Here is a 25,080-nt window from a genome sequence, read left to right on the forward strand (position 1 = left end):
TGTTGTTCCAGTCAGTCACTTAGACACAGAAACATGAGATAATAGGGTAAATGTTCAAAAGGTTTGTCACGTTGGACACAGTACTGTTGTTGTTAAAGGTAGAAGGCTAGAAAGAATAGCCAAACATGTGAACTTGGCAGCATCCGACCAATGAGAATGTTTGTCTGTATTTGTGTGTCACTTTGTTTTGTTCAATACTTCACACATCTGTGTATAATGATACAGAGATTCTTCGCTGAATTAACCCTGTGAAGCATCGTTGTAAAGATTTAAGAATAAACTAAATAATTTTTGTTTTGTATGTTTCTCATGTAAAGAATGAACATTGTCAGATATTTTATGTTATCACATGCGTTATGGTTCTTGCTACATGCTTTATTGTAGGCCCAGTCGCACACACACACACACACACACACACACACACACACACACCGAAACACACACACAGTTTACTGAACTTTTATAGACAAAATATAATCTTAAATTCACTGAAGATAAGTCCAGCTGATTATACAGTACCTCCTTGTGCCCGGGTTCGTATGATATCCTAAATTTAGCCAAGAAAAGGTGACTGTGAGCCAGGTAAAGCTTATGATCAACAATAACTTAGTTGCATTCCAACCGCTGACTGTAAATATTAATATTAACAGTCTATGATTCCAACACTGCATGTAAATCCATCTTGATCCACTGCAAACAGCTCAGTGGATGATGCAGTCACCTTAGGCCTGCACTATGCTCTGGACCACCTCGACTCTCCTGGCTCCTATGTAAGGATCCTGTTTGTGGATTTCAGTGCCGCCTTTAACACCATCCTACCCGAGCGGCTAGGTGGAAGCTGTCCCTGATGGGTGGGTGGAACCCTCTATCTGCTGCTGGATAACAGATTTTTTTTCAGCAATTGACAACAGCAGGTGCGGCTTGGCCAGCACATGTCTGATCCCCGGTACACCAACATTGGAGCACCTCAAGGGTGTGTGCTGTCACCATTTCTCTACTCGCTGTACACCAATGATTGCACTTAATAACAGCAGTTCCATCAAGTTGATTACATTTGCAGATGATACCACCTTGGTCGGGCTTATTAAGGACAATGACGAGTCCGCTTATAGGAAGGAAGTGTCTCATTTGGTTGGATGGTGTGACAATAACAATCTGGAGCTTAACCAACAAAAGACCATCAAGAGCTCTGTTGTGAAGGAGGTGGAGTCATTTAAATTCTTAGGCACTATTATCACAAACAACCTGAAGTGGGAGGGAAACAGTTCCTCCCATTATCAAGAGGGCTCACAGAGGAATGTTTTTCCTAAACTGAACGTGTCCAGCTCTGTTTGGTCTAGGTTTTACAGAGCCACTGTGGAAAGCCTCCTGTCAACATCCATATCAGTTTGGTTTGCATCAGCATCGGCCCAGGCGAAGAACAGACTGCAGCGCATTGTGCGCGCAGCAGAGAGGCTGACTGGACAGAGGCAGCTGTCCAATCAGTGACCTGTATGAGGCCAGAGTCAGGAAGAGGGCAGCTCAAATCGCTGATGATCAGTCCCATCCAGCAGGTGACAAATTTAGGCTGCTTCCCTCAGGAAGAAGGTACAGGGCGATGAGGACAAGGACCTCATGCCACCTTAATAGCTTTTTTCCTAGAGCTATTTCCCTTCTGAATAGCTGATCAGTTGCCGTCCCCCACGTCACTATTTTATCTTTGGACTATTTTATTATTAGGTAAGGTAAAGGTAAAGGTACTTTATTGTCACATACACATACATGTAGCGAAATTCATTCTCTGCATTTAACCCATCCTCCAAGGGAGCAGTGGGCAGCCAATCACAGCGCCCGGGCATTAATGATTGTTTTAAGCATGTCCATGCAGCTGTGCGCATATACTGTTTGTCAAGCTCTGTGTTACTGATTGCCATGTCAAATTCCTGTGTGTCTACTGATGCATTTGGCGAATAAAGTGATTCTGATTTTGAAGCAGACCAAGGTGTGGTTCCCCTCCCGTCCAGCAGGGGGCGCTGGCGCCACTGAGCGAAGCCGTCCAGCGTTCAACAACATGGGGAGGAAGTTCTAGCCAGAGACGGTTGAGCCAACGACAACAAACCGCCGGGTATCTGTGTGGAAGAACTGTTAACTTTACTGGCCTGACTTTAGGTATTTAAACCACTCGTAATACATTCATTTGTGTACTTAATTGTAGTATTGGTTTGAGCTTGTACTAATGCATTGCACAAATTGGCGGCAAAGCAAATTATTTAACGTTAGTTTGCAAAAAGCTAAACGTTAGCTTAGCTTAGCACGCTTGCAAAGATTGAGGTAGAGTGGGTTGTTAATAAAGCTAAACCGGTGTGTTTAGCTTTCTAATGTCGCTGTCTTAAGCTGCATGAAACGCAATTAAACATTAGCTTTATAATATTACATTTTCCACGTTTTTAAATTGTTCTTCTAGAACTGCAAGCCAGACTCCATTAAAAAAAACAGACAATTTAAAGCGAGTGTATTACTCTGCCGTGCCATAGGACATTTGACATACCAGTAGGGTCTACTGCTGAAATAACCTTTCTCTGTCATTGTTTCTATCCCGAATACCATGCAAGATTGTATTTATTCATAAAAAATATTTAATCACTACATCACAGTCGAGTATAATTCGTAGTTTAGAAACTCATTAAATATTTAAATTTATCTGTGGAGTTTGGTTGGGATTTTGTTTTTCTGAAGTCTGGCAGTGAACCATTGTTTTCGTTCCTTTGTATCCTATGTTCCTTTGAACTCAAGACTAAGACTAAGTAATAATATTTACATTTTATTTTATTGTCGAGAACTGCAAGCCAAACTCCATTTATAAAACAGACACTTTAAAGTGATTGTCTTTATCTGCCACGCCATACGACCTTCTCCAAATCCGAAAGGTCTGCTGCTGAAACCTTGTGTTACCTGCTCATTCGGTCATCTTTTCTATCCCGAAAACGATTGTAGATTTTATTTATTCAAAAAAACATTTACTCATGACCTGACATTCCACTATGATCCCTAGGTTAGCTAAGCAGAAAATGTACCAATTTGTGGGTGGAGTTTGGTTACTAAAAACATACAGCATTTGTTTACATCCCAAAAAACACTAGTGGCATTAAGTTTGAAGAAGTTTTTATTTCTCAGATTAAAGGGTCTACAGAGGAGGAAACTCCCCGCCTGTCAGTCCTCCATGGCGGATGTCAAGAACTTCCTGTATGCCTGGCTTGGGAAAAAGAAGCTGACTCCCAGCTATGACATCCGAGCTGCAGGGAACAAAAACAGGCAGAAGTTTTTGTGCGAGGTGAGTTATCTGTCTGCACTGAACATCAGAATAGTTTAAAGGGGGTAACTTTGTATGTTTTTGTGTTTAAGTGACTGATGGAACAACAATCTTTGACATTGGTTCAGTATTAAAATGAGATTGCTGCTTCCGACAGTCAGCCAAACAAGCTATAACCCTCCTTTGCCTAACCCACCAGACTCCATGTAAATAATCAGGACTTTTATCATCGTAAAACACACTTCATTCAAAGTGGACAGAAACTAAATAAAACTACCAAAAGCCGTCTTGGTTCATCTTTCCACTGTTCCAACAATCACCACTCTGCTTTGGTTGAAATAAACTGTTAATTCACCCATTTACATGTGGAGATATGCTGGCTCTATACACGCTAAAAGTCCTGATTATTAACATGGAGTCTGGTGGAGATATGCTGGCTCTATACACGCTAAAAGTCCTGATTATTTACATGGAGTCTGGTGGAGATATGCTGGCTCTATACACGCTAAAAGTCCTGATTATTTACATGGAGTCTGGTGGAGATATGCTGGCTCTATACACACTAAAAGTCCTGATTATTTACTGTACATGGAGTCTGGTGGAGATATGCTGGCTCTATACACACTAAAAGTCCTGATTATTTACATGGAGTCTGGTGGAGTTTGGTGATGGTGATTTTGGGGCTGTTTCATGTTAAACTAAAAGGATCTTACTCTTTAACTAAAATGTCTATCTCTGTAGGGATCCATCCCATAAAGGACTACAGTTGAAAATTAGCCGGCTGGCTAACACTGGCACATTTACAGAAATGATGATTAATGTGTGTTGTCCTTTATAAATAAAGAATGAGAAGAATAATGTTGTCAGACACTTAGAATAATCATCTGAGTCTGTCAGCAGCAACAACAGAACCTTTAGTGGACTCTAACTGCTGCTGGACATTAGTCCTGTAGGGTTACACTACAGCTCGGTTCGCTGCTCAATACTGGACCAACTTCAAAGATTGTTGTTCCTATCAGTCACGTACACACAAAAAACATAGGAACATAGGGTCCAGGTTAAACAAAAACAAAGTTCCCCTTTAAGGTGTTTTAAGTTCTAAACGTGTACATTTTCTAACCTTAAACTCTCCTCTCTCCAGGTCCGTGTTGACAGCTACAACTACATCGGGATGGGGAACTCCACCAACAAGAAGGACGCTCAGACAAACGCCGCCAGAGACTTCGTCAGCTACCTGGTCCGAACCGGGGAAATGAGCGCCGCCGAAGTCCCGGCCGTTGGGGTCAGCACACTATTTACATCCTCTAAACATGATCATCGGTCTGCGTGGTTGGGGTGATGGCGCGGTGGATATGACACATTCGATTCCCACTGAGATACATCAACCAATGTGTCCCTGAGCAAGACACTTAACCCCTAGCTGCTCCAGAGGCGTGCAACCTCTGACATATGTAGCAATTCAAAGTCTCTTTGGATAAAAGCGTCAGCTAAATGACATGTAATGAAATAAATAGGTACAAGACATGTAAAACAGAAATGTCAAACTCAATTCCACGAAGGGCCACGCTGGAAAACAAGGATCACATCCAGGGCCAGACACGTTTAGGTTATTCCCAAGCTATTATTTCATCGTAAAAGTCAAGCATCTTCTATTGTATTATTGCATGTCTCATATAATCTCCTCACTTACAGCTCGGTCGACATAAAGACCCAAAAATATAAAAATTCAATTTATTATTATTAAAAAAGTCAGCAAAAAAAGTAATCAAATCAAAGAAAAAAAACGACAAAAAAAGTTCAAAAAAGCAACAAAAACATTGGGGGGAAAATGTCATAAAACGGGCCAAAAAACATTGTAAAAAGTGGCAAAAAAAGTCTGGGGAAAAAACATTGAAGAAATTCGGGAAAAAACTTTGGAAAAAAGCTACAAAAATGATGTGGGCCAAAGTCTAGTGTGAACTAGGGCTGGGCGATATGGACCGAAAGTCATATCCCGATATATTTTGGCTTAATATCGATATACGATATATATCCCGATATGTTTTCCGCAAAGTGAGAGCAAATGTTCAGTCAAAGTCAAAGCCAAATATGACATGTCACAAGTAGTTTCATAGAAACTGGCTATTTCAGTGAACAGTTGCAAAATCAAATGAATAAATAATAAACAGGTTTCTTCACCTGGTTCAATGCTCAGCTGTTCAAATAACAATAAAATGTAAACATAAATTCTGATTAACCCTTGTGTTGTCTTCCCCGTTATTTTTTGACGCCTTTTTTTCAGTTTGTTTTAGTTTTTTCCAACGTTTTAAATTGTAAAATTTTTCTTCTACACATTTTCAGCGCTTATTTCTACGTCCCATATTTTCTGATATAGGGCTGGGCGATATAGAGAAAATCAGATAATATGATACAGTGGGGGAAATAAGTATTTGACCCCTTGCTGATTTTGCAGGTTTGCCCACTTACAAAGAATGCAAAAATCTACAATTGTAATCATATGTACATTCTAACAGTGAAAGACAGAATCCCAAAGAAAATTCCAGAAAATCACATCCTATGAATTTATTAAAATTGATAACCATCTGATGAGGAAAAACAAGTATTTGACCCCCTGGACAAACAGCATGTTAATATTTTGTAGAAAAGCCATTATTGGCCAGCACAGATGTCAAACGGTTTTTATAGTTGGTGACAAGGTTTGTGCACATTTTGGCAGGGATGTTGGCCCACTCCTCCCTGCAGACAGCCTCCAAATCATTCAGGTTCGAGGTTGTCGCCTGGCAACTTCAATTTTAAGCTCCCTCCAAAGATTTTCAATCAGATTCAGGTCTGGAGACTGGCTAGGCCACTCCAGAACCTTGATGTGCTTCTTCTTCAGCCACTCTTTTGTTGCTTTGGCGGTGTGCTTAGGATCGTTGTCGTGCTGAAACACCCATCCTCGACCCATCTTCAGCTCACTCACTGAGGGAAGGAGATGTCGGTCCAGAATTCCACGATACATGGCCCCGTCCATCCTCCCCTCAATACGATGGAGTTGTCCCGTCCCCTTGGCTGAAAAGCACCCCCAAAGCATGAGGTTGCCACCACCATGCTTGACGGTGGGGATGGTGTTCTTTGGGTTGTACTCGGTGTTCTTTGCCCTCCAAACACGACGAGTTGAGTTGAGGCCAAAAGTTCTATTTTGGTCTCATCTGACCACATCACCTTCTTCCAGGCCTCTTCTGAGTCGTCCAGGTGGTGAATGGCGAACTTCATGCGGGCCTGTACATGTTTCTTCTTGAGCAGGGGACCTTGCGTGCGCTGCAGGATTTCAATCCATGACGGCGTAGTGTGTTACCAACCGTTTCTTTTGTAACTGTGGTCCCAGCTGCCTTCAGTTGATTCATCAGTTCCCCCCTTGTGGTTTTGGGATGATTCCTCACCGTTCGCATGATCAGGGACACCCCACGAGGCAAGATCTTGTGTGGAGGCCCAGACCGAGGGAGGTTGGCGGTGGTGTGGTGCTTCTTCCATTTCCTGATAACTGCACCGACAGTTGATCTTTTCTCTCCAAGTTGCTTTCCGATTCTCTTGTAGCCCATCCCAGCCTTGTGCAGATCATCAATCTTGTCCCTGATGTCCGTAGAAAGCTCTTTGGTCTTGCCCATCGTGGTGATGTTGGATGCTGGTTGTTTGGGTGTTGACAGGTGTCTTTTATACAGGTAACGAGGTGAGGCAGGTGTATTTGATGTAGATAATTGGTTCGGATTGGGGCTGTGTCTTAAAGAAAGACTAACTGGCTTGTAGGAGCCAGAATACTTGCTGTTTGTCCAGGGGGTCAAATACTTGTTTTTCCTCATCAGATGGTTATCAATTTTAATAAATTCATATGATGTGATTTTCTGGAATTTTCTTTGGGATTCTGTCTTTCACTGTTAGAATGTACATATGATTACAATTGTAGATTTTTGCATTCTTTGTAAGTGGGCAAACCTGCAAAATCAGCAAGGGGTCAAATACTTATTTCCCCCACTGTATTCTTGACCAAATACCTTTATTGATATTGCGACGATATATTCTAGAGTTGACAGTTGGTGCTCTCGCAAAATATCTTCACACTTAGATTTTAGATAAATAATCATTAATAATAGAACAGCTAGAACAGTCTGGTAAGTTCAGAAAAGTACATCACTTCACTGTAATGCAGCCTTTAAAACCAGGAAAGAAGACACTTATGTCCTATCACGATATTACGATATTCAAAATCTAAGACGATATCTAGTCTCATATCACGATATCGATATTAATATCGATATATCGCCCAGCCCTAGTGTGAACCTAAATTGATTTGTGGGCCGGATCAAAATCTGGGACCTCAAGTGTGATGTAAAGACTTTGGACTTTGAGATAACTGGGATGGACATTTACAAAGTCTTTTAAAACTAGGAGATTTGAAAGAGTTTGACGGATGTATAAAATGGAAATGATCATAAAAGACGAGTCATAGACATCTCAGTTACGATTCTGACGCTGCATTTTTAAAAGCTCTGTCGGTAATAAGTTTATTGATTCAATCGTTGTTGAAAGGCTGAAGTCTCGTGTCTCTAGGTGAGCGCTCCAGGCGGCGACCAACCTGACGGAGGAAACGGGGGAGGAAACGGAGGAGGAAACGGAGGCTTTGGATGCCTCCCTTCCAGCGGTCCCCTGCCACCTCACCTTTTAGTCAAAACTGAACCAGGTATGACTGTCTCTCTCACCGTCACTGTCTGTAGAGTAGAGCTGATCGGCCCGACAAGGCCCGAGCCAGACAAGTACATTTTGATTGACAGCTTTTTAAAAGCCTGAACCCGTTTACTGCCCGACATCATTCAAATGTACACACACACACACACACACACACACACACACACACACACACACACACACACACACACAGACACAGACACTAAATAGTCTCAGGAAGGAACTGGTTTTGGTGGAACATGTGTACACTCAAAAGTAGTTTTAGTCGTGGAACAGAAAACTCAGATTGGACAGATAGTCTAGCTAGCTGTTAGACAGACAGACAGACAGACAGACAGACAGACAGATAGTCTAGCTAGCTGTTAGACAGACAGACAGACATACAGACAGATAGTCTAGCTAGCTGTCTGGATTTACCTTTTATGGAAAGAAATATATAATCACGATTATTTCGGAAATCATGATAGTTTAACACGATTACTTGTTGACTTCTGGAAAAATTTTGCAATTATTGAACTTAAAGAGTGGAAAAAGTTAAATAAATCAACAGTAAAAAAAAAAACACATACACCTGTGAACTTTACCTGAATACATTTCCTATTGAAACTTTATTTTTTCATTTAGAACACAAGAGAAAATAAGAGTTTACAAAACGTATTGAGCTAAATAATTGTTTTTTCTCGATTATTCCGTTTTTGTGATCATTGGGAGCCAAAATCATAATCACGATTACATTTTGATTCATTGCACAGCCCTAATCAGTCCTTCCGGAAAAAGTTTTTTTGTGATTGTTGCGGGGTCAAAAATCCTTGATTATGCGCCACGTTTTCTTAAAAAATGCAATGGAATATGCGGGATATTTATGCAATTTTATGCGATGAAATTGCAGGAACTTGCAAAAACTGCAGTTTGATGAAAAAGACACGTGGTGTAATTACGTCACTTCATAACGTTCCCATGGCAACAGGGGGAAATGGCTGCTCTTGTGTGACGTAAACACAACATTTTTCAACTTTCTGCCAAGATATATTATGGGACTTTTTTGCAACGAAAGTGCGGGGATTATTAAAATCATGCAAGCTCCGCATATTTTGCGTGGAAATCGGTGATTTATGCGGCGAAAGTGCGGCATATTTGAAAATACGCATAAATATGAGGACTTTGGCTGATTATGCGTTGAATTATGCGATCGCATAATCATGTTTTTTTTTTTCTGGAGGGACTGCCTAACATCCAGCGGCACCGGAGAAATCCCGTAAATAAAACCTTGTCGTTTCAACGAGATCTGACAGAATGCCCCCAAAAACACCCGCACCTAAACCATATAATGGCGGGAAAATGTATTTATTTATCTATTCATTCATTCATTCATAACATGCATGAATGAGAAAAAAAAGGAACAGGAAGAAGAAAAATCTTATGATACCTGTCACTTATTTAAACCCTGATTATGTGATTTGTACTATGTTGTTGTTGTTGTTGTTGTTGTTGTTAGAAGAGGGCGGTGGGCCGGTACCGGGAGTCACTGGACTGGGCTACTCCGGAGGAGGAGGAGGAAGAGGAGGAGGAGGAGGAGGAGGAAACTCTGGCTGGGGAAGAGGAGGAGGAGGAGGAGGAGGAGGAGGAGGAGGAGGAGGAGGAGGAGGAGAAGAAGCTCAGTGGGAGCGAGGAGCCAACCTGAAGGAGTACTACGCCCGGCGAGATGAACAGGAAGCCCAGGATGTAAGATACTTAGATTTTGCAACATTTCCAATTAGGGCTGTGCTCGATTAAAGAACTTCTTAGTCGACTAACACTCATTCAATCGTATCGACTAATCGATTAGGTGATTTAATCGACAGATCTGTAAATCTGAGTTTCTCCACAAAGAGTCGTGTTAAAGCTCCACTTTAATTCTTGTGTTTACCAGAGATGTGCTTTCTTGGAAATAAGTCATTCAGCATGAAAACAGCATCAGACATGACTAATGGACTACAGAGATCTAAGATGGCTAAGACCAGAACTAGGGCTGTCCTCGACTAAAGAAATCGTTAGTCGACTAACACTTATAGGATTTTGTCGACTAATCGATTAGTTGATTTAATTGACAGAGCTGTGAGCTTTGAGAGGTGGTTAAGACTAGAAAAAAACAATATAAATGTAGTTAATTAACCATCTGTAAAACTGAGTTTCTCCACAATTAATCCTGCAAAAGCACCACTTTAAATCTTGTGTTTACCATAAATGTGCTCAGAAGTTTCTTGGAAATGAGTAATCAAGCATGAATAAGCATAAAAAATGACTAATGGACTAAAGAAATCTTAGTCGACTGAGACCAAAACCACCGATCCACTAATCCACTAAGAAGAATCAGCCCTAGCTCCAACAACAAAAGGTCCTGAAGACATCGAACTGTAATCCAACTCTGTCTAACTGTTCAACATGTTCTAAACCACTGAAATAAATCCTCTGTCATCGCTGCAGACTCTGGAGTCAGAGGAGGTGGACCTGAACGCTAATCTCCATGGCAACTGGACGCTGGAGAACGCCAAGGCGCGTCTGAACCAGTTCTTCCAGAAGGAGAAAACCAGCGCCGAGTACAAATACAGCCAAGTGGGACCGGATCACAACAGGTTTGGATCAGAACAACTGGAAGCACAAATCCTGCCTGATGGCTCACGCACAGGGACTCCTCCTGTGTGTGTGTGTGTGTGTGTGTGTGTGTGTGTGTGTGTGTGTGTGTGTGTGTGTCTCTCTGTAAGTGTGTGTGTGTGTGCGCGTGTGTGTGTGTGTGCGTGCATATGTCTCCGTGCATGTGTGTCTCTGTGCGTGTGTCTCTGTGCTTGTGTGTGTGTCTGTGTCTGTGTGTGTGTGTGTGTCTGTTTCTGTGTGTGTGTGTGTGTGTGTGTGTGTGTGTGTGCATATGTCTCCGTGCATGTGTGTCTCTGTGCGTGTGTGTTTGTGTCTCTGTGCTTGTGTGTGTGTCTGTGCGTGTGTGTGTCTCTGTGCGTGTGTGTGTGTGCGTGCGTGCGTGTGTGTGTGTGTGTGTGTGTGTGTGTGTGTGCATATGTCTCCGTGCATGTGTGTCTCTGTGCTTGTGTGTGTGTCTCTGTGCGTGCGTGTGTGTGTGTGTGTGTGTGCATATGTCTCCGTGCATGTGTGTCTCTGTGCTTGTGTGTGTGTCTCTGTGCGTGCGTGCGTGTGTGTGTGTGCGTATGTCTCCATGCGTGTGTGTCTCCGTGCATGTGTGTCCCTGCGTGCGTGTGTGTGTCTGTGCGTGTGTGTGCGTTTGTCTCCATGCGTGTGTGTTCGTGCGTGTGTGTGTGTCGGTGTGTGTGCGTGTGTGTGTCAGGATGTTCCTGTGTGTTTTTCTGCCTGACTGCTGTAAACCCAGAGACCTCCGGCGTGTGTCGGCTACACCAGAGAGATCTCACCGTTTGAATATTATTATTATAATATATATATATATATATATATATATATATATATATAAACAAAGCTATAATATCTACAGAGCCCCCCTGGGGTCAGCTGAGAAAAAAAAACTAAACTCTGCACACACAATAAAAATCTGTTCCCTTGTTTTATAAACTTGAGCAAAGTTAGAAAGATATTCACAGATTCCAACTTCCTGGATCAATTACTCTACAGCAAAATGTTATTAAATCACAAATGACGCATCTTTCCTAACGTAGTAAGGTCAACAACGAGCTATGAACTCTTCCTCCGACCTGGAGAAATGACATTAGTCTCTACGAGCAGCCGGCGGTGAGACGAGAGCTTAGGGACAGTCTACAAACGAGACACAAAAATATCTATTAATTTAATGATTAAATAAGGTAGTGTCTCCAAACTTACCTCAATTATAACTTGTCTCCTGCTAGTTGTACTACAGTAATTACTTTTAAAAAATAAGTTTGGATACACTACTGTATTTAATCATTAAATTAATAAATATTTTTGTGTCGGTGTTGTAGTTTGTAGACGGTCCCTAAGCACTCGTCTTGCTGCTACTAGAGACCAAGGTTATTTCTCCAGGTGGTTTTGATAAAAATGAGCTTGTAGCTCGTTGTTAACCTTACTACGGTAGGTCCTTTGTGATTTAATAACATTTGGCTATAGAGTAATGGATTCCGGAAGTCTGAATCTGTGAATATCTTTCTAACTTTGCTCATGTTTATTATGAATACGTACGAACAGGTTATTAAACCAAGGGAACAGATTTTTATTCTGTGTGCATGGTTTAGTTTAGTTTTTCTCAACTGACCCCAGGGGGTCTCCATCATAATCTAACTAAGCTGAGAGACAGGCACCGGCTAAATCCTTGTTTTAAAACCGTGTTTTGGTTCAGGGCACCCACAGGCTCTTTAAAGTATTTGAAAAGTCCTCAATTGAATGTAGAAAGAAAAAATATCAAAAACTTTAAAAGAGGAGACAAAAATGTTGGAGGAAAAGCGGCAAACTGTTGTCAAACACAGTCTTGTTAATTCAATTTAATTTTATTTATAGTATCAAATCATAACAAGAGTTATCTCGAGACACTTTACAGATGGTACAGTAGGTCTAGACCACACCCACCACTATCATTTACAAAGACCCAACAATTACAGTAATCTATTAATTTAATGATTAAATAAGGTAGTGTCTCCAAACTTACCTCAATTATAACTTGTCTCCTGCTAGTTGTACTACAGTAATTACTTTTAAAAAATAAGTTTGGATACACTACTGTATTTAATCATTAAATTAATAAATATTTTTGTGTCGGTGTTGTAGTTTGTAGACGGTCCCTAAGCACTCGTCTTGCTGCTACTAGAGACCAAGGTTATTTCTCCAGGTGGTTTTGATAAAAATGAGCTTGTAGCTCGTTGTTAACCTTACTACGGTAGGTCCTTTGTGATTTAATAACATTTGGCTATAGAGTAATGGATTCCGGAAGTCTGAATCTGTGAATATCTTTCTAACTTTGCTCATGTTTATTATGAATACGTACGAACAGGTTATTAAACCAAGGGAACAGATTTTTATTCTGTGTGCATGGTTTAGTTTAGTTTTTCTCAACTGACCCCAGGGGGTCTCCATCATAATCTAACTAAGCTGAGAGACAGGCACCGGCTAAATCCTTGTTTTAAAACCGTGTTTTGGTTCAGGGCACCCACAGGCTCTTTAAAGTATTTGAAAAGTCCTCAATTGAATGTAGAAAGAAAAAATATCAAAAACTTTAAAAGAGGAGACAAAAATGTTGGAGGAAAAGCGGCAAACTGTTGTCAAACACAGTCTTGTTAATTCAATTTAATTTTATTTATAGTATCAAATCATAACAAGAGTTATCTCGAGACACTTTACAGATGGTACAGTAGGTCTAGACCACACCCACCACTATCATTTACAAAGACCCAACAATTACAGTAATTCCCCTTAAAAATAACGTTAAGCAGGCTACAGCTACATTAAGACTTTACAGTAATAACAAAGACAAGTGTATTAAATGAGAATTTTAAATGGGCACAAGTAAAGTAGAGCTGATATTTTCAAGTTTTATTTTGAGGGTCTTTTAAAGTTGATATGCTGTCTCAGCTAGCGGTTAGCCGAATTAGCTGTTAGCTAAACTAACGTTAGCTTAACTGTGGAGGCTAACGGCAGACCACTACAATCAGCTAGTGGTAAGCCAAATTAACCGGTAGCCAAGATCTCGGTGCTTGTTAGCCAACATTTAGCTGGTGTTGTAAGGTATTAAAATCTTCCTGTGAGTTTCCTGTCTGGTCAGGGAACACAGCGGTGACGCCAGAACTCCCAACCACACTGAAGGAAGACACGGGACAGCGTTTAGGTTCAGACTAAAGCTGTCCCATGGGTGCAGCTCGGTGGAGGCTGGTTGTGAGTTCTGGTGTCTGCTGTGTTTCCCCGCAGGGCAGACAAACTGAGCTGTCGATTGGTGTTTCTAAACCTCAAGTCGGGCAGAAAAACCCACAGGCTTCCTCCTGACACAGAGAGAGAGAGAGAGAGAGAGAGAGAGGACACCTGGCAGGTGAGTTCATGGCTTTGGTGACCAGAGGCTTGTTGTCGCTCTTATTTTGAAAAGCGTGGAGGAAGTGAAGCTGCCATGTTTGTTTTTGTGTCTGCAGAAGCTTCATAGCGGAGATGCAGCTGTTTGTCAGACAGCTCGGCAGAAGTAAGACTCTCAGATACTCCTCATCCAAATATACATTGATTATATTATAATATACACATTGTCTCTGTGAAGTAGAGGTCTTAAAATATTACCACTTTTTGTCTTAAAATATTAATCTCTGTGTGTGTTGTTTCTTTGTCTGTGTGCATCTGTGTGTGTGTGTATATATCTCTGTCTGTGTGTGTGTGTCTGTCTGTGTATGTATCTTTGTGTGTTTGTCTGTCTTTGTGTGTGTGTGTGTGTGTATATCTCTGTCTGTGTCTCTCTGTCTATGTATGTGTCTTTGTTTGTGTGTGTGTCTGTATGTCTGTCTTTTGTGTGTGTGTCTGTGTCTTTGTGTGTGTCTGTATATGTGTGTGTGTGTGTTTGTCTGTATATGTGTGTGTCTCTGTGTTTCTTTGTGTGTGTCTGTGTCTCTCTCTCTTTGTGTGTTTGTGTGTGTCTTTGTGTGTGTGTCTGTATGTGTCTGCGTATCTTTGTGTGTCTGTATATGTGTGTGTCTCTGTGTTTCTGTTTGTGTGTCTGTGGGCCTGTGTGTGTGTGTGTGTGTGTGTGTGTGTGTGTGTGTGTGTGTGTGTGTGTGTGTGTGTGTGTGTGTGTGTGTGTGTGTGTGTGTGTGTGTGTGTGTGTGTGTGTGTGTGTGTGTGTGTGTGTGTGTGTGTGTGTGTGTGTGTGTGTCTGTGTGTTGTTTAGGGATCACAGCTCGAGAGCACGGCTCCAACAAGAAGCTGGCGGCTCAGTCGTGTGCTCTGTCTCTGGTCCGGCAGCTGTACCACCTGGGGGTCCTGGAGGCGTTCTCCGGGGTCACCAAGAAGAAGGAGGGAGAAACGGTGAGCGGCCGACACCGGCGCTGTTTTAACCACCAAACCGTTTCCTGCTGGATGTTTTCTAGATGTTTGACGTTGTGTTTTTGTGTGTTTTTGTGTCCCAGCTGGAGCCGTTTGACGTCAGTGTGTCTGCAGACCTGCAGCAGCAGCTGGCCGCTGTAGTCCAGGAACTCGGAGTCCACATCCCCCCACCGGTGAGACCACCAAAACTTATCCGTGTGTAGATATCCAGTTTTGCCGGTCCGGTCTAGGAGACTAACGGCAGAAACACACTGCTCGCTGAAGCGCCGCGAAGCTCACCTTTTTTATTTTGCCGCGGATGTTATCCAATCTGTACAGCCACAAAATTTAACCTCACGCTTATAGTGACCAAAATTATCACATTTTTTGGTATTATCGGGGTATTTTTAAAAGTGTGTTCAATATCAGTCCCTCCAGAAAAACGTGATTATGCGATCGCATAATTCAATGCATAATCAGCCAAAGTCTGCATATTTATGCATTTGTTTTCTCTTTTTCATCAAACCGCAGTTCTTGCAAGTTCCCACACTTTAATCGCATAAAATTGCATAAATATCCCGCATATTCCATCGCATTTTTTAAGAAAACGTGTCGCATAATCAAGGATTTTTGCCACGCAACAATCACAAAAAAACTCTGCATTTTTCTGGAAGGACTGCCATATGTTCAGAAAGTACTGATAGGCCTACACAAGCTGAAATAGTTTCAAAAAGTGTAATATTACAAAAATCTAGGAAAAACCTTCTCAAAAGTGCAACAATTTGATGTTAAAAGTGCAACTTTTAACATCAAATTAAAAGTGTTCAGCGTGTAAACAGGAGCTGTCCTTCGGCATTCTTACAATAACCTAAATATGCCCATGCTTCAGACTTGGTCCTCTTAGAGGGCTGATAAATGATAAATGATTAAGAATGATATTTTAAATGAAAACCGTAATTGTTATTTATTTAAACATTTTTATCGTGATTTTCCGTTAGAGCGGTAATCGTTAGACCCCTAGGCACGTGGTGGCTGCATTCTGCGATTGTGTTGGCGTCTCAAGTTTGTTTGCAAGATTTTTTTTTGTTATATGTTGTATAGGTGTAATTTATAAGTGGGTTACAACTGTTTTTGGAGGTTTTGTTGCATTTTCGAAAAAAAATAGACAATTTTTGTTGCTTATTTCTACATTTGTCACCTTTTTTGTAATTTTTTTTCAAGGTTTTTGTGTCTATTTTTTTCGACCATGTGGTTGGGGTTTTTTGATGTTTTTTGCAAACTCAATCCATGCAGACATGTCCTGGGACCTCCCTAGATAGTTGGAGATCTCATAATGGTCTTAAAAAGTCTTACATGTGACTTGGTAAAACCTGCAGGAACCCTGATCTAAGTGGCGGTTGTAATGTCTCTCTCTGTGACTGTAATGTCGAGTGTGTAACTGGGTTCATGTGGTCCCGTCCAGCCTACAGACCCCTCCTGCAAAGTGTCTCTGGTTCAGGGCAAGATGGCAACGTTTGAGCCGTCCCAGCGCCAGAGCGGAGCAGGGGTCGTCCCGTGGTCTCCTCCCCAAGTCAACTGGAACCCCTGGACCAGCAGCAACATCGACGAGGGACCGCTGGCCTTCGTGAGTCTTTGTCCTTCACCTTTAAATACAGGAGACTAGGAGGACTGGACAATATATTGATACTAGGGGTGTGACGATCATTCAGAATAAGAAAAGGTTTTATTGCCACAATAAGTACACTTATGTGGAATTTGCCTTGGTGAAAGGTGCATATATTAACAAACAAACCTATTAAAGGAACTCGCAGACTTATTGGGACTTTGTCTTATTCCCTGTGTCCCCCAGAGGTAGATAAGTCCATACAGACCCTTCTCATCTCTGTGCGTTTCCTAACTCTGATGCACCCACCGCTAGCCTAGCTTAGCACAGATCCTCCAACTAGCCTACTGCTCCCAATAAGTGACAAAATAACACCAACATGTTCCTGTTTACATGTTGTGATTTGTAGAGTCACAGCGTGTACAAATAACAAGGTCACATGACACACAGCCATCTTCTAACCGTATACATACTGGGAACTATATTCTCAGAAGAAGCAGCACTGCTACTCTGCGCCTTACCACGGGTCTTCTCAGGTGCTGCAAGCAAATCACTCCTCCCAAGTAGCAGTGCTTCACCTTCTGAGAATATAGTTCCCATGTACCGTATGTATACAATTAGAAGATGGGTGTTCCAATATTAGGGATGAAAAGCCCCCGATTCAGCCTAAAACACTGGTATCTGTATCGGCGAGTACTGGCGTTTAAGCACCGATCTGATACTTCATTTATCTCTGAAGAAAATCTGCTTTTAAAGTAGTTTATTTAAGTTATTTTTCCGTTATGACTCGCTGTCGATCTGGACCATAAAAGAAAGTCCTGTGGCGTTTATTGTTTGTGTTTGTTCTTGTTTTACAAAGGAAAACATGCTATCAGAACATCTCTGCTAATAAGTATTGAATTCCAGCGCTACGCTGAGTGAGTGTGATGTCAGGAGTTGGTCCCTGGGCGCTGTGATTGGCTGCCCACTGCTCCCTTGAGGGATGGGTTAAATGCAGAGAATGAATTTCGCTACATGTATGTCTATGTGACAATAAAGTACCTTTTACCTTTTTTTTTTCTCCGTGTCCTCTGCAGTGCACGCCGGAGCAGATCAGTGGCGAGCTGCACGACGAGCTGATGCACCAGCTGGAACATGACGAAAACCTGCAGAAGGTCAGTCTGGTTTAAGGCTGCACAACGTATCGGTTTGTTAACGCCATCGCGTGTTGGTTGAGAAGGCCCGGGGGGGAAAGTAAATAAAACATCCCAGTCGCCCTATGGATCATCATCGTATCGTAAATGACGTCATTATCGGAGACCGTCTGTTGAATGTTTTTATTTAAATGTGCCGTTGGTCAATCAGGAATTGAGTAGACGCTTTTTTCATTAGTTGACCCTTTCAAGTGATTCAGTGCTTTTTGAGAAGAGATGAAGAAGAAGAAGAATGTAACTATTTCACTGGACAAGTAGAAAAAAACCTTACTGTGATCTGTGGATGTGTTTTAGGTCCTAAAGTTGGTTCTGTGTGAAGGGTTAGGGTCAGGATATTTAACGTTAATCCGTGGCTGTTTTAGGTCCTAAAGTTGGGTCTTTGGGTAGGGTTAGGGTCAGGATATTTAACGTTAATCCGTGGCTGTTTTAGGTCCTAAAGTTGGGTCTTTGGGTAGGGTTAGGGTCAGGATATTTAACGTTAATCCGTGGATGTGTTTCAGATCCTGGGGGAGCGCGAGCAGCTGCCAGTCAAACAGTTTGAGGAGGAGATCATGGCCGCCGTGGAGAACAACGCCGTAGTGATCATCAGAGGAGCCACGGGCTGCGGGAAAACCACCCAGGTCCCTCAGTACATCCTGGACAGCTTCATCAGGAGAGGCAAAGCCTCTGACTGCAACATCGTGGTCACCCAGGTAACGGAACCAGGCCGAAACAAAACAGCCAAGTTACAAGTTTAGTTACTATCCAGATTTCCATTTGTCTTCTCTCAGGTGTCTAACAGCGCTGATGGTTCATTTGTAAACATTCAAGACGAGACATACCATTTTTTTTTTTTTTTTTATTATTTTTTTTAGGTTTCTTTATTTAAAGGGACAACGCACATTAATCAACATGAGTAAAGAGTCCCAACATGTTAAGGCGCTGATATCGGGTGATGACTCAGAAATGATGTTGGGAGACCTCAAAGATGACGACCAGTCCGATGATTACAAATCAAATGCAGCTTTATTTACACAGTGAACAAACTCTCATGACAATGAGACAACCGTGAGCATACAAACGTGTCTGCTCAAGGGTGACCAACATATACATAGAAATAGATCCCTTTTAAACTCTTTTTGTGCTCACACAGCATGAGACATCTATGTCAGCGCACAAGTTTACTCTTAAACTACACCTTTTATGGCACGTGCTTCTAATAGATTCCCACATTCCTGGCTCCAATTCCTCTGTGTGAAAGTTGTACCCAAACTCATAATAAATTCTACACATTCCTACTATTCCTGTGGGTGAAGGTTGTCCCCAGACTAACCTTCTTGTGTAGTACCCTACATACAAGATATAAAATACATTTGAAACATGTAGGCTTGGGTGGGAGGGTGGGGCATGGGGGGTATGTTCTGGTTAAAAAGGGGAAAAATATGCAAATCCCACTGTACAGTAATTGCTTTTTGCAATTTTATCATCCAATAAAAAAACCTTGAAAGAAACATGTAGGCTGAAATATCCAACCTATCAGGCGCCGACACACCGAGCCGACAGTCTGGCGAGGTCGGTGACTCGAGTCTGTTCGGTGTGTTTCGTGCCGTCGTCAGTCCGAGGGGCCGTTGGCTTTAATTTGGGCCGACCTGACTTGTTGAATCGGAAGCCGGGCAGTCAGACTCAATGACCCATCTGATTGGTGGAGTGCTAACCCGGAAATGACGAGCGGGATGAGCGTGACGAACGCCTCTCAAAATCTGAGTAAAATCTTTTAAACTGACCTTTGTTTAGATTCAGCAACTGCACAGCCTATTTCTCTCTTCAAATGTTTTCAGAAACACGTTTTCGGTGAACTATTTTTGGACAATATGAGATCGGATTCTCAACGAGCCGCCGTTATGGTCTGGCTTTGAAATTCTGGAGCAGCTAGACCCACGTGACGCGTTCGCCATTTCTGGTTTTCATTTTTTGAGCAACAATACAGAATAACGTACGCTCAAGTCGGCATCTCTTCGGTGCGTTTTGAGGGACTTTTTTGACCCACTCGGGGAGGCAGTCCGTCCGACTGGCTTTTCTGCTCACGGTCACATGTGGGGTTGGTGTGTCCGAGCCTCAAATGTGCCAGATTTAGCCATACAGGCTGATTTTCATCTGCAGTCCCTAGCAGGTTGATGGCTTAAAATAATAGATACGCTACAACAATACAAAAAATACACATAAAACAAGACAGACATAATCATATACACTAGGGGTGGTAATCACCTGAGGCCTTAAGATACAATATCATACTTATGTCACGATACAATATTATTGCGATTTCAAACATATTGCAATGTTCTGCGATATTATTGCAATTCATTACCTTTTTTCCAACTTCAAATTTTTCCCAATTTCAAATTATGTCCCCAAAAGGCAACTTTGTCAACATCTGTTTTATCTAAAAAGATCCATTTCTCTGTTTGTCCATCTCGCTTCAATTGTATTGCTGCAAAATCAGATTTGTCAAGTAGACAGACTGACCAATACATATATAATAATGGATCCATACTTGGCGTCTGAGTATCGATACAGTATTGCCACAGAAAATATTGCAATACTATGCTGTATCAATTTTATTTTTCCCCACCCCACCCCTAATAGACAAGTAAAATGACACAACCACTATTCCAGATTATGACATATGATACATTATGGCATGAGAAAAACATAACAAGGACCATACGCAGTAGACACAGGTAAAAGTGCATATAGACTAGGGCTGTGTTCGATTGAAGAAATTCTTGGACGACTAACACTCATTGTATCAATTAATCGATTAGTTGATTTAATTGACAGATCTGTAAATCTGAGAGTCATGCTAAAGGATGCATATATTGAATAAGATAATACCTCCTTTGTATATTTAAACACATATCAGAAAACGTCTAATACAAGAAATAATTGCCTTGATGAAAGTAATCAAAGGAGCTTTCACGGTGATATCTGTTAGGTAAAATGTCAACCCTTAATTCTTGTGTTTACCAGAGATGTGCTCGTACGTTTCTTTGAAATAAGTCATTCAGCGTAAAAACAGCATCAGACATGACTAATGGACTACAGAGATCTAAGTTAGAGACACACCATCATCAACAATAACACATAAGCGTTGAGACTAACTTTTGGGGAAATGCATGAATACTTCCTACTGTTGACAGCCACTCAGCTGCCCGTTGATGTGTGTTTCCTGTTTCCTCCCTGCAGCCCAGAAGGATCAGTGCCGTGTCGGTGGCCGAGCGAGTCGCCTACGAGAGAGCCGAGGACATCGGGAAGAGCTGCGGCTACAGCGTCCGCTTTGAGTCCATCCTCCCTCGGCCGCACGCCAGTGTCCTCTTCTGCACCGTCGGTACGTAAACAGACTCCCAACGGCAGCGCCGATTCTCACCACGAGTTAAGATTTAAACCGGATTATCATCGAGATAGGGAAGGATCGATATTGGGGTTGAAGTTTTATGGTGACTCAAATGAACAAGATCATGTTTGAAGCAGCTGTGTGTGTGTGTGTCTGTCTGTCTGTCTGTCTGTTGCACTTCAGCCTCTTGTGGCCCAAATGTGCATTACAACAACAAACATTAAGTAAAAATGTTTTCACCCATTTACACAGATGAAATCTTTGTGTGTGTGTCTCTTTTTGTGTGTGTCTCTCTTTGTGTGTGTCTGTGTGTGTCTCTTTGTGCGTGTGTGTCGGCAGGATATTGATGTGTGTGTGTCTTTGTGCGTGTGTGTCGGCAGGATATTGATGTGTGTGTGTGTGTGTCTTTGTGCGTGTGTGTCGGCAGGATATTGATGTGTGTGTGTGTGTGTGTCTTTGTGCGTGTGTGTCGGCAGGATATTGATGTGTGTGTGTGTGTCTTTGTGCGTGTGTGTCGGCAGGATATTGATGTGTGTGTCTTTGTGCGTGTGTGTCGGCAGGATATTGATGGGTGTGTGTGTGTCTTTGTGCGTGTGTGTCGGCAGGATATTGATGGGTGTGTGTGTGTGTTTTGTGTTTCAGGCGTCTTGCTGCGGAAGCTTGAAGCAGGAATCCGAGGCATCAGTCACGTTATCGTTGATGAGATCCACGAGAGAGACATCAACGTGAGTGCACACGTTACACAGATCCCAAAATGTTTCCATATCGGTACCAATACCGTGACAGCGATACCGGTTCCTAAACACTACTTTTTTTGATACAGATTTGATGAAATCCATTTTAACAAAAAAGAAATTACAACATTACAGCACAAATCTTTTAGTTATGTTTCTCTCTGTGTAACGTTAGACAGCCAATCACAAACATTATTAGATCTTGGTAGAAGCATGCTAAGTGCTGATTGGCTCACTGACCCTGATGAGATTCTTAGTTGTTGAAATATGGTATTGAATGATGAGGCATTTTTCAATACTCGATACTAAGGAGGCAATTAGTTTGGTGCCTATAAAATGTCGAATTTGGTACCCAGCCCTACTGTTAAAGTGTTGTGTGTTTCTGACCCTGTGTGTGTGTGTGTGTGTGTGTGTGTGTGTGTGTGTGTGTGTGTGTGTAGACGGACTTCCTGATGGTGGTCCTCCGAGACGTGATCCAGGCTTACCCGGAGGTCCGCGTCATCCTCATGTCGGCCACCATCGACACCACCATGTTTAAAGAATACTTCTTCAACGCTCCCATCATCGAGGTGTTCGGACGCACCTTCTCTGTCCAAGGTACCTCCCACATCTCTCACCTTCTCTGTCCAAGGTACCTCCCACATCTCTTACCTTCTCTGTCCAAGGTACCTCCCACATCTCTCACCTTCTCTGTCCAAGGTACCTCCCACATCTCTCACCTTCCCTGTCCAAGGTACCTCCCACATGTCTCACCTCTGTCCAAGGTACCTCCCACATCTCTCACCTTCTCTGTCTCACCTTCTCTGTCCAAGGTACCTCCCACATCTCTCACCTTCTCTGTCCAAGGTACCTCCCACATCTCTCACCTTCTCTGTCTCACCTTCTCTGTCCAAGGTACCTCCCACATCTCTCACCTTCTCTGTCCAAGGTACCTCCCACATCTCTCACCTTCTCTGTCCAAGGTACCTCCCACATCTCTCACCTTCTCTGTCCAAGGTACCTCCCTTATCCTTGACCTTTTATTCTTGTATTTCACCTTTACTTTTCACAGCTCCCAGTATGGCGTTGTTAGCTCCTGGGAGGATTGTGTTTGTTGTGAAGATAAACTCGTTAAGTGCATACGTGCGTGCGTGTGTGTTAGTCTAATGTGTGTGTGTGTGTGTGTGTGTGTGTGTGTGTGTGTGTGTGTGTGTCTGTGTACGTGCGTGTCTGTGTGTGTGTGTGTGCGTGTTTGTGTGTGTGTGTTAGTTAGGGTTGGTACGGTTCACAAAACCCACGGTTCTGTACGGTTCTTGTTATTTTTTCTTTTAATCTTTAAGACTCCAGAAATATACTTCATCGTATTATATATAGCTTAATTATCCACAATAAAGGATATATTATTAAAAAATAGTTATATCTGGAATCAGGCACAAACTGAATTTGACTTTATGCACACTATTGGGACCATCTCTGAGGAAAGCTAGGTGAGATGTTGATACAGCAAGAGGGAAGACGTTGATGATTTCAACAAGCTTTTCATTTATTTAGCAAAAAAAGTAGAATATGTATTGCCATCTACAGGAACTTATGTGCCTTTTTAGCACACGAAGATTGAAATATTACAGAATATCAATTGAAATAACTTGCATTTATCAAACTGCCAACTTCAGTAGCTCTTACAAAAATGTTATCCTTTAAAAGAAAGAGAGGGGAACTCTTAAAGCTCCGTCTTTTGAATAAGTCAGAATACGTTAAACATTAAAAAAAGCTGCGAATTTATTTTTTTGAATAGTTCTTTAAAAAATAATAAAGAAACTAGTTTAGGGAAAATAAAACTACTCTGGCTGAGTTTTTCAAGTAGCCTTACCAAAAGGGCTCAGGATGCTGCAAATGTTGGTATAATATGAAAATAGTTGATGGATTTAAGACAAAAAATAATAATTTATTGAATTAATCAAATTTGAACATGTCTGTCAGTGGCTGGTTGATCTTTAGCCGTTTAACAGTGTTTCCTGGCCTGAAATGTTATGTCTTTCACTCTACGTTTTGTTGGTAACTTGTCCACACCTTCTGCTTTTGCGCGAAAGGGAAACACACTGTCTCATACAGATGTTTTTTCATGAACCGTACCACCCCTAGTGTTAGTCTTACGTGTGTGTGTGTGTGTGTGTGTGTGTGTGTGTGTGTGTGTGTGTGTGTGTGTGTGTGTGTGTGTGTGTGTTAGTCTTACGTATCTGTGTGTGTGTGTTTGTCTGTACTTTGGAAGAGAGTTTGGCTATACTGGTGAAGCAAGAAAGGGAGAGACGAGAGAGAGAGATTTGCCAATATAAGCCCTGGTTGTAACTAATTCTTTGCATTAAAAACAGAGTATTTCCTGGAGGATTCCATCCAGATGACCAACTTCGTCCCTCCGCCGATGGACCGCAAGAGGAAGGATAAAGACGAGGAAGGAGGAGGAGGAGAGGATGATGTAAGCAACCTTTCTTCTGCTGTCACTGTAAAGAAAACTCTCTCTGCACAGTAGGGCTGTGCGATATGGCCTACAAAAAAAAATCTCAGATTTTTCCCACAAAACTTTCCCCCAGTGCAATCAGGGAAACGCTTATTGTTGAACCCGGAGTTCTCAGTTTTCCTGGTCAGCATTTGTAGCGATTTGGTACATTCGTGACCCAACTAAGGATGTAACGGTAAACCAGGATAAAAATGTTGACGATAACATTTAGCGTTTTCATTTAAAATATCATTATTATCACGGTGGATTACCATGGTGTGGAAACCGTGTGTTTAATCCTTCCCAGCTTCATCCGAGTCTCCTGAAGTTGCCGTGCAGGCGCACTGCGTAGCCCAGAGATCTTCAGAGTCACTGCAGGGGGGGCCTTCAAATTATTGCCAATTTTTGAATGTTTTTTTTTCAAAAATGTAAATGTCTTAACATGAATCCAACATATTATTAGCAAATATAAATCCCCACTGATATGCTTACTGGCCTATAGGTAAGGATGTCACTAAGGCTATCCACAGATACAGGTCATCCTAAGGATTCACTGTGCCACACATGTACACTACCGGTCAAAAGTTTGGGGTCACTTAGAAATTTCCATTCCACTCCATTCCAGACGGAATACCAGCTGAGATCAGTTGCATTGTTTTTTTAATCAGAACAGCAGTTTTCAGATTACATTATGTGTTTACATAATTGCTAAATGGTT

General features: G+C 41.9%; 1 protein-coding gene across 1 annotated transcript in view; it reads left to right on the forward strand.

Annotated features, from left to right (window-relative positions):
- Positions 1 to 1,887: 1,887 nt before the first annotated feature.
- The window catches only part of dhx9 (DEAH (Asp-Glu-Ala-His) box helicase 9), a 43,701-nt gene continuing 20,508 nt past the window's right edge, over positions 1,888 to 25,080 (forward strand). Inside the window, 17 exon segments of the mRNA XM_028594391.1 lie at positions 1,888 to 2,148; positions 3,154 to 3,310; positions 4,431 to 4,571; positions 7,877 to 8,006; positions 9,507 to 9,598; positions 9,641 to 9,733; positions 10,475 to 10,623; positions 14,116 to 14,162; positions 14,856 to 14,992; positions 15,094 to 15,183; positions 16,452 to 16,613; positions 17,669 to 17,746; positions 18,286 to 18,477; positions 21,008 to 21,149; positions 21,798 to 21,880; positions 22,330 to 22,486; positions 24,238 to 24,341. Coding sequence (XP_028450192.1) covers positions 3,200 to 3,310; positions 4,431 to 4,571; positions 7,877 to 8,006; positions 9,507 to 9,598; positions 9,641 to 9,733; positions 10,475 to 10,623; positions 14,116 to 14,162; positions 14,856 to 14,992; positions 15,094 to 15,183; positions 16,452 to 16,613; positions 17,669 to 17,746; positions 18,286 to 18,477; positions 21,008 to 21,149; positions 21,798 to 21,880; positions 22,330 to 22,486; positions 24,238 to 24,341 — 1,908 coding nt within the window. The 5' untranslated portion in view covers positions 1,888 to 2,148; positions 3,154 to 3,199.

The sequence above is a fragment of the Perca flavescens genome, chromosome 12 (genome assembly GCF_004354835.1).
Source record: "Perca flavescens isolate YP-PL-M2 chromosome 12, PFLA_1.0, whole genome shotgun sequence".
NCBI classification, from domain to species: Eukaryota; Metazoa; Chordata; class Actinopteri; order Perciformes; family Percidae; genus Perca; species Perca flavescens.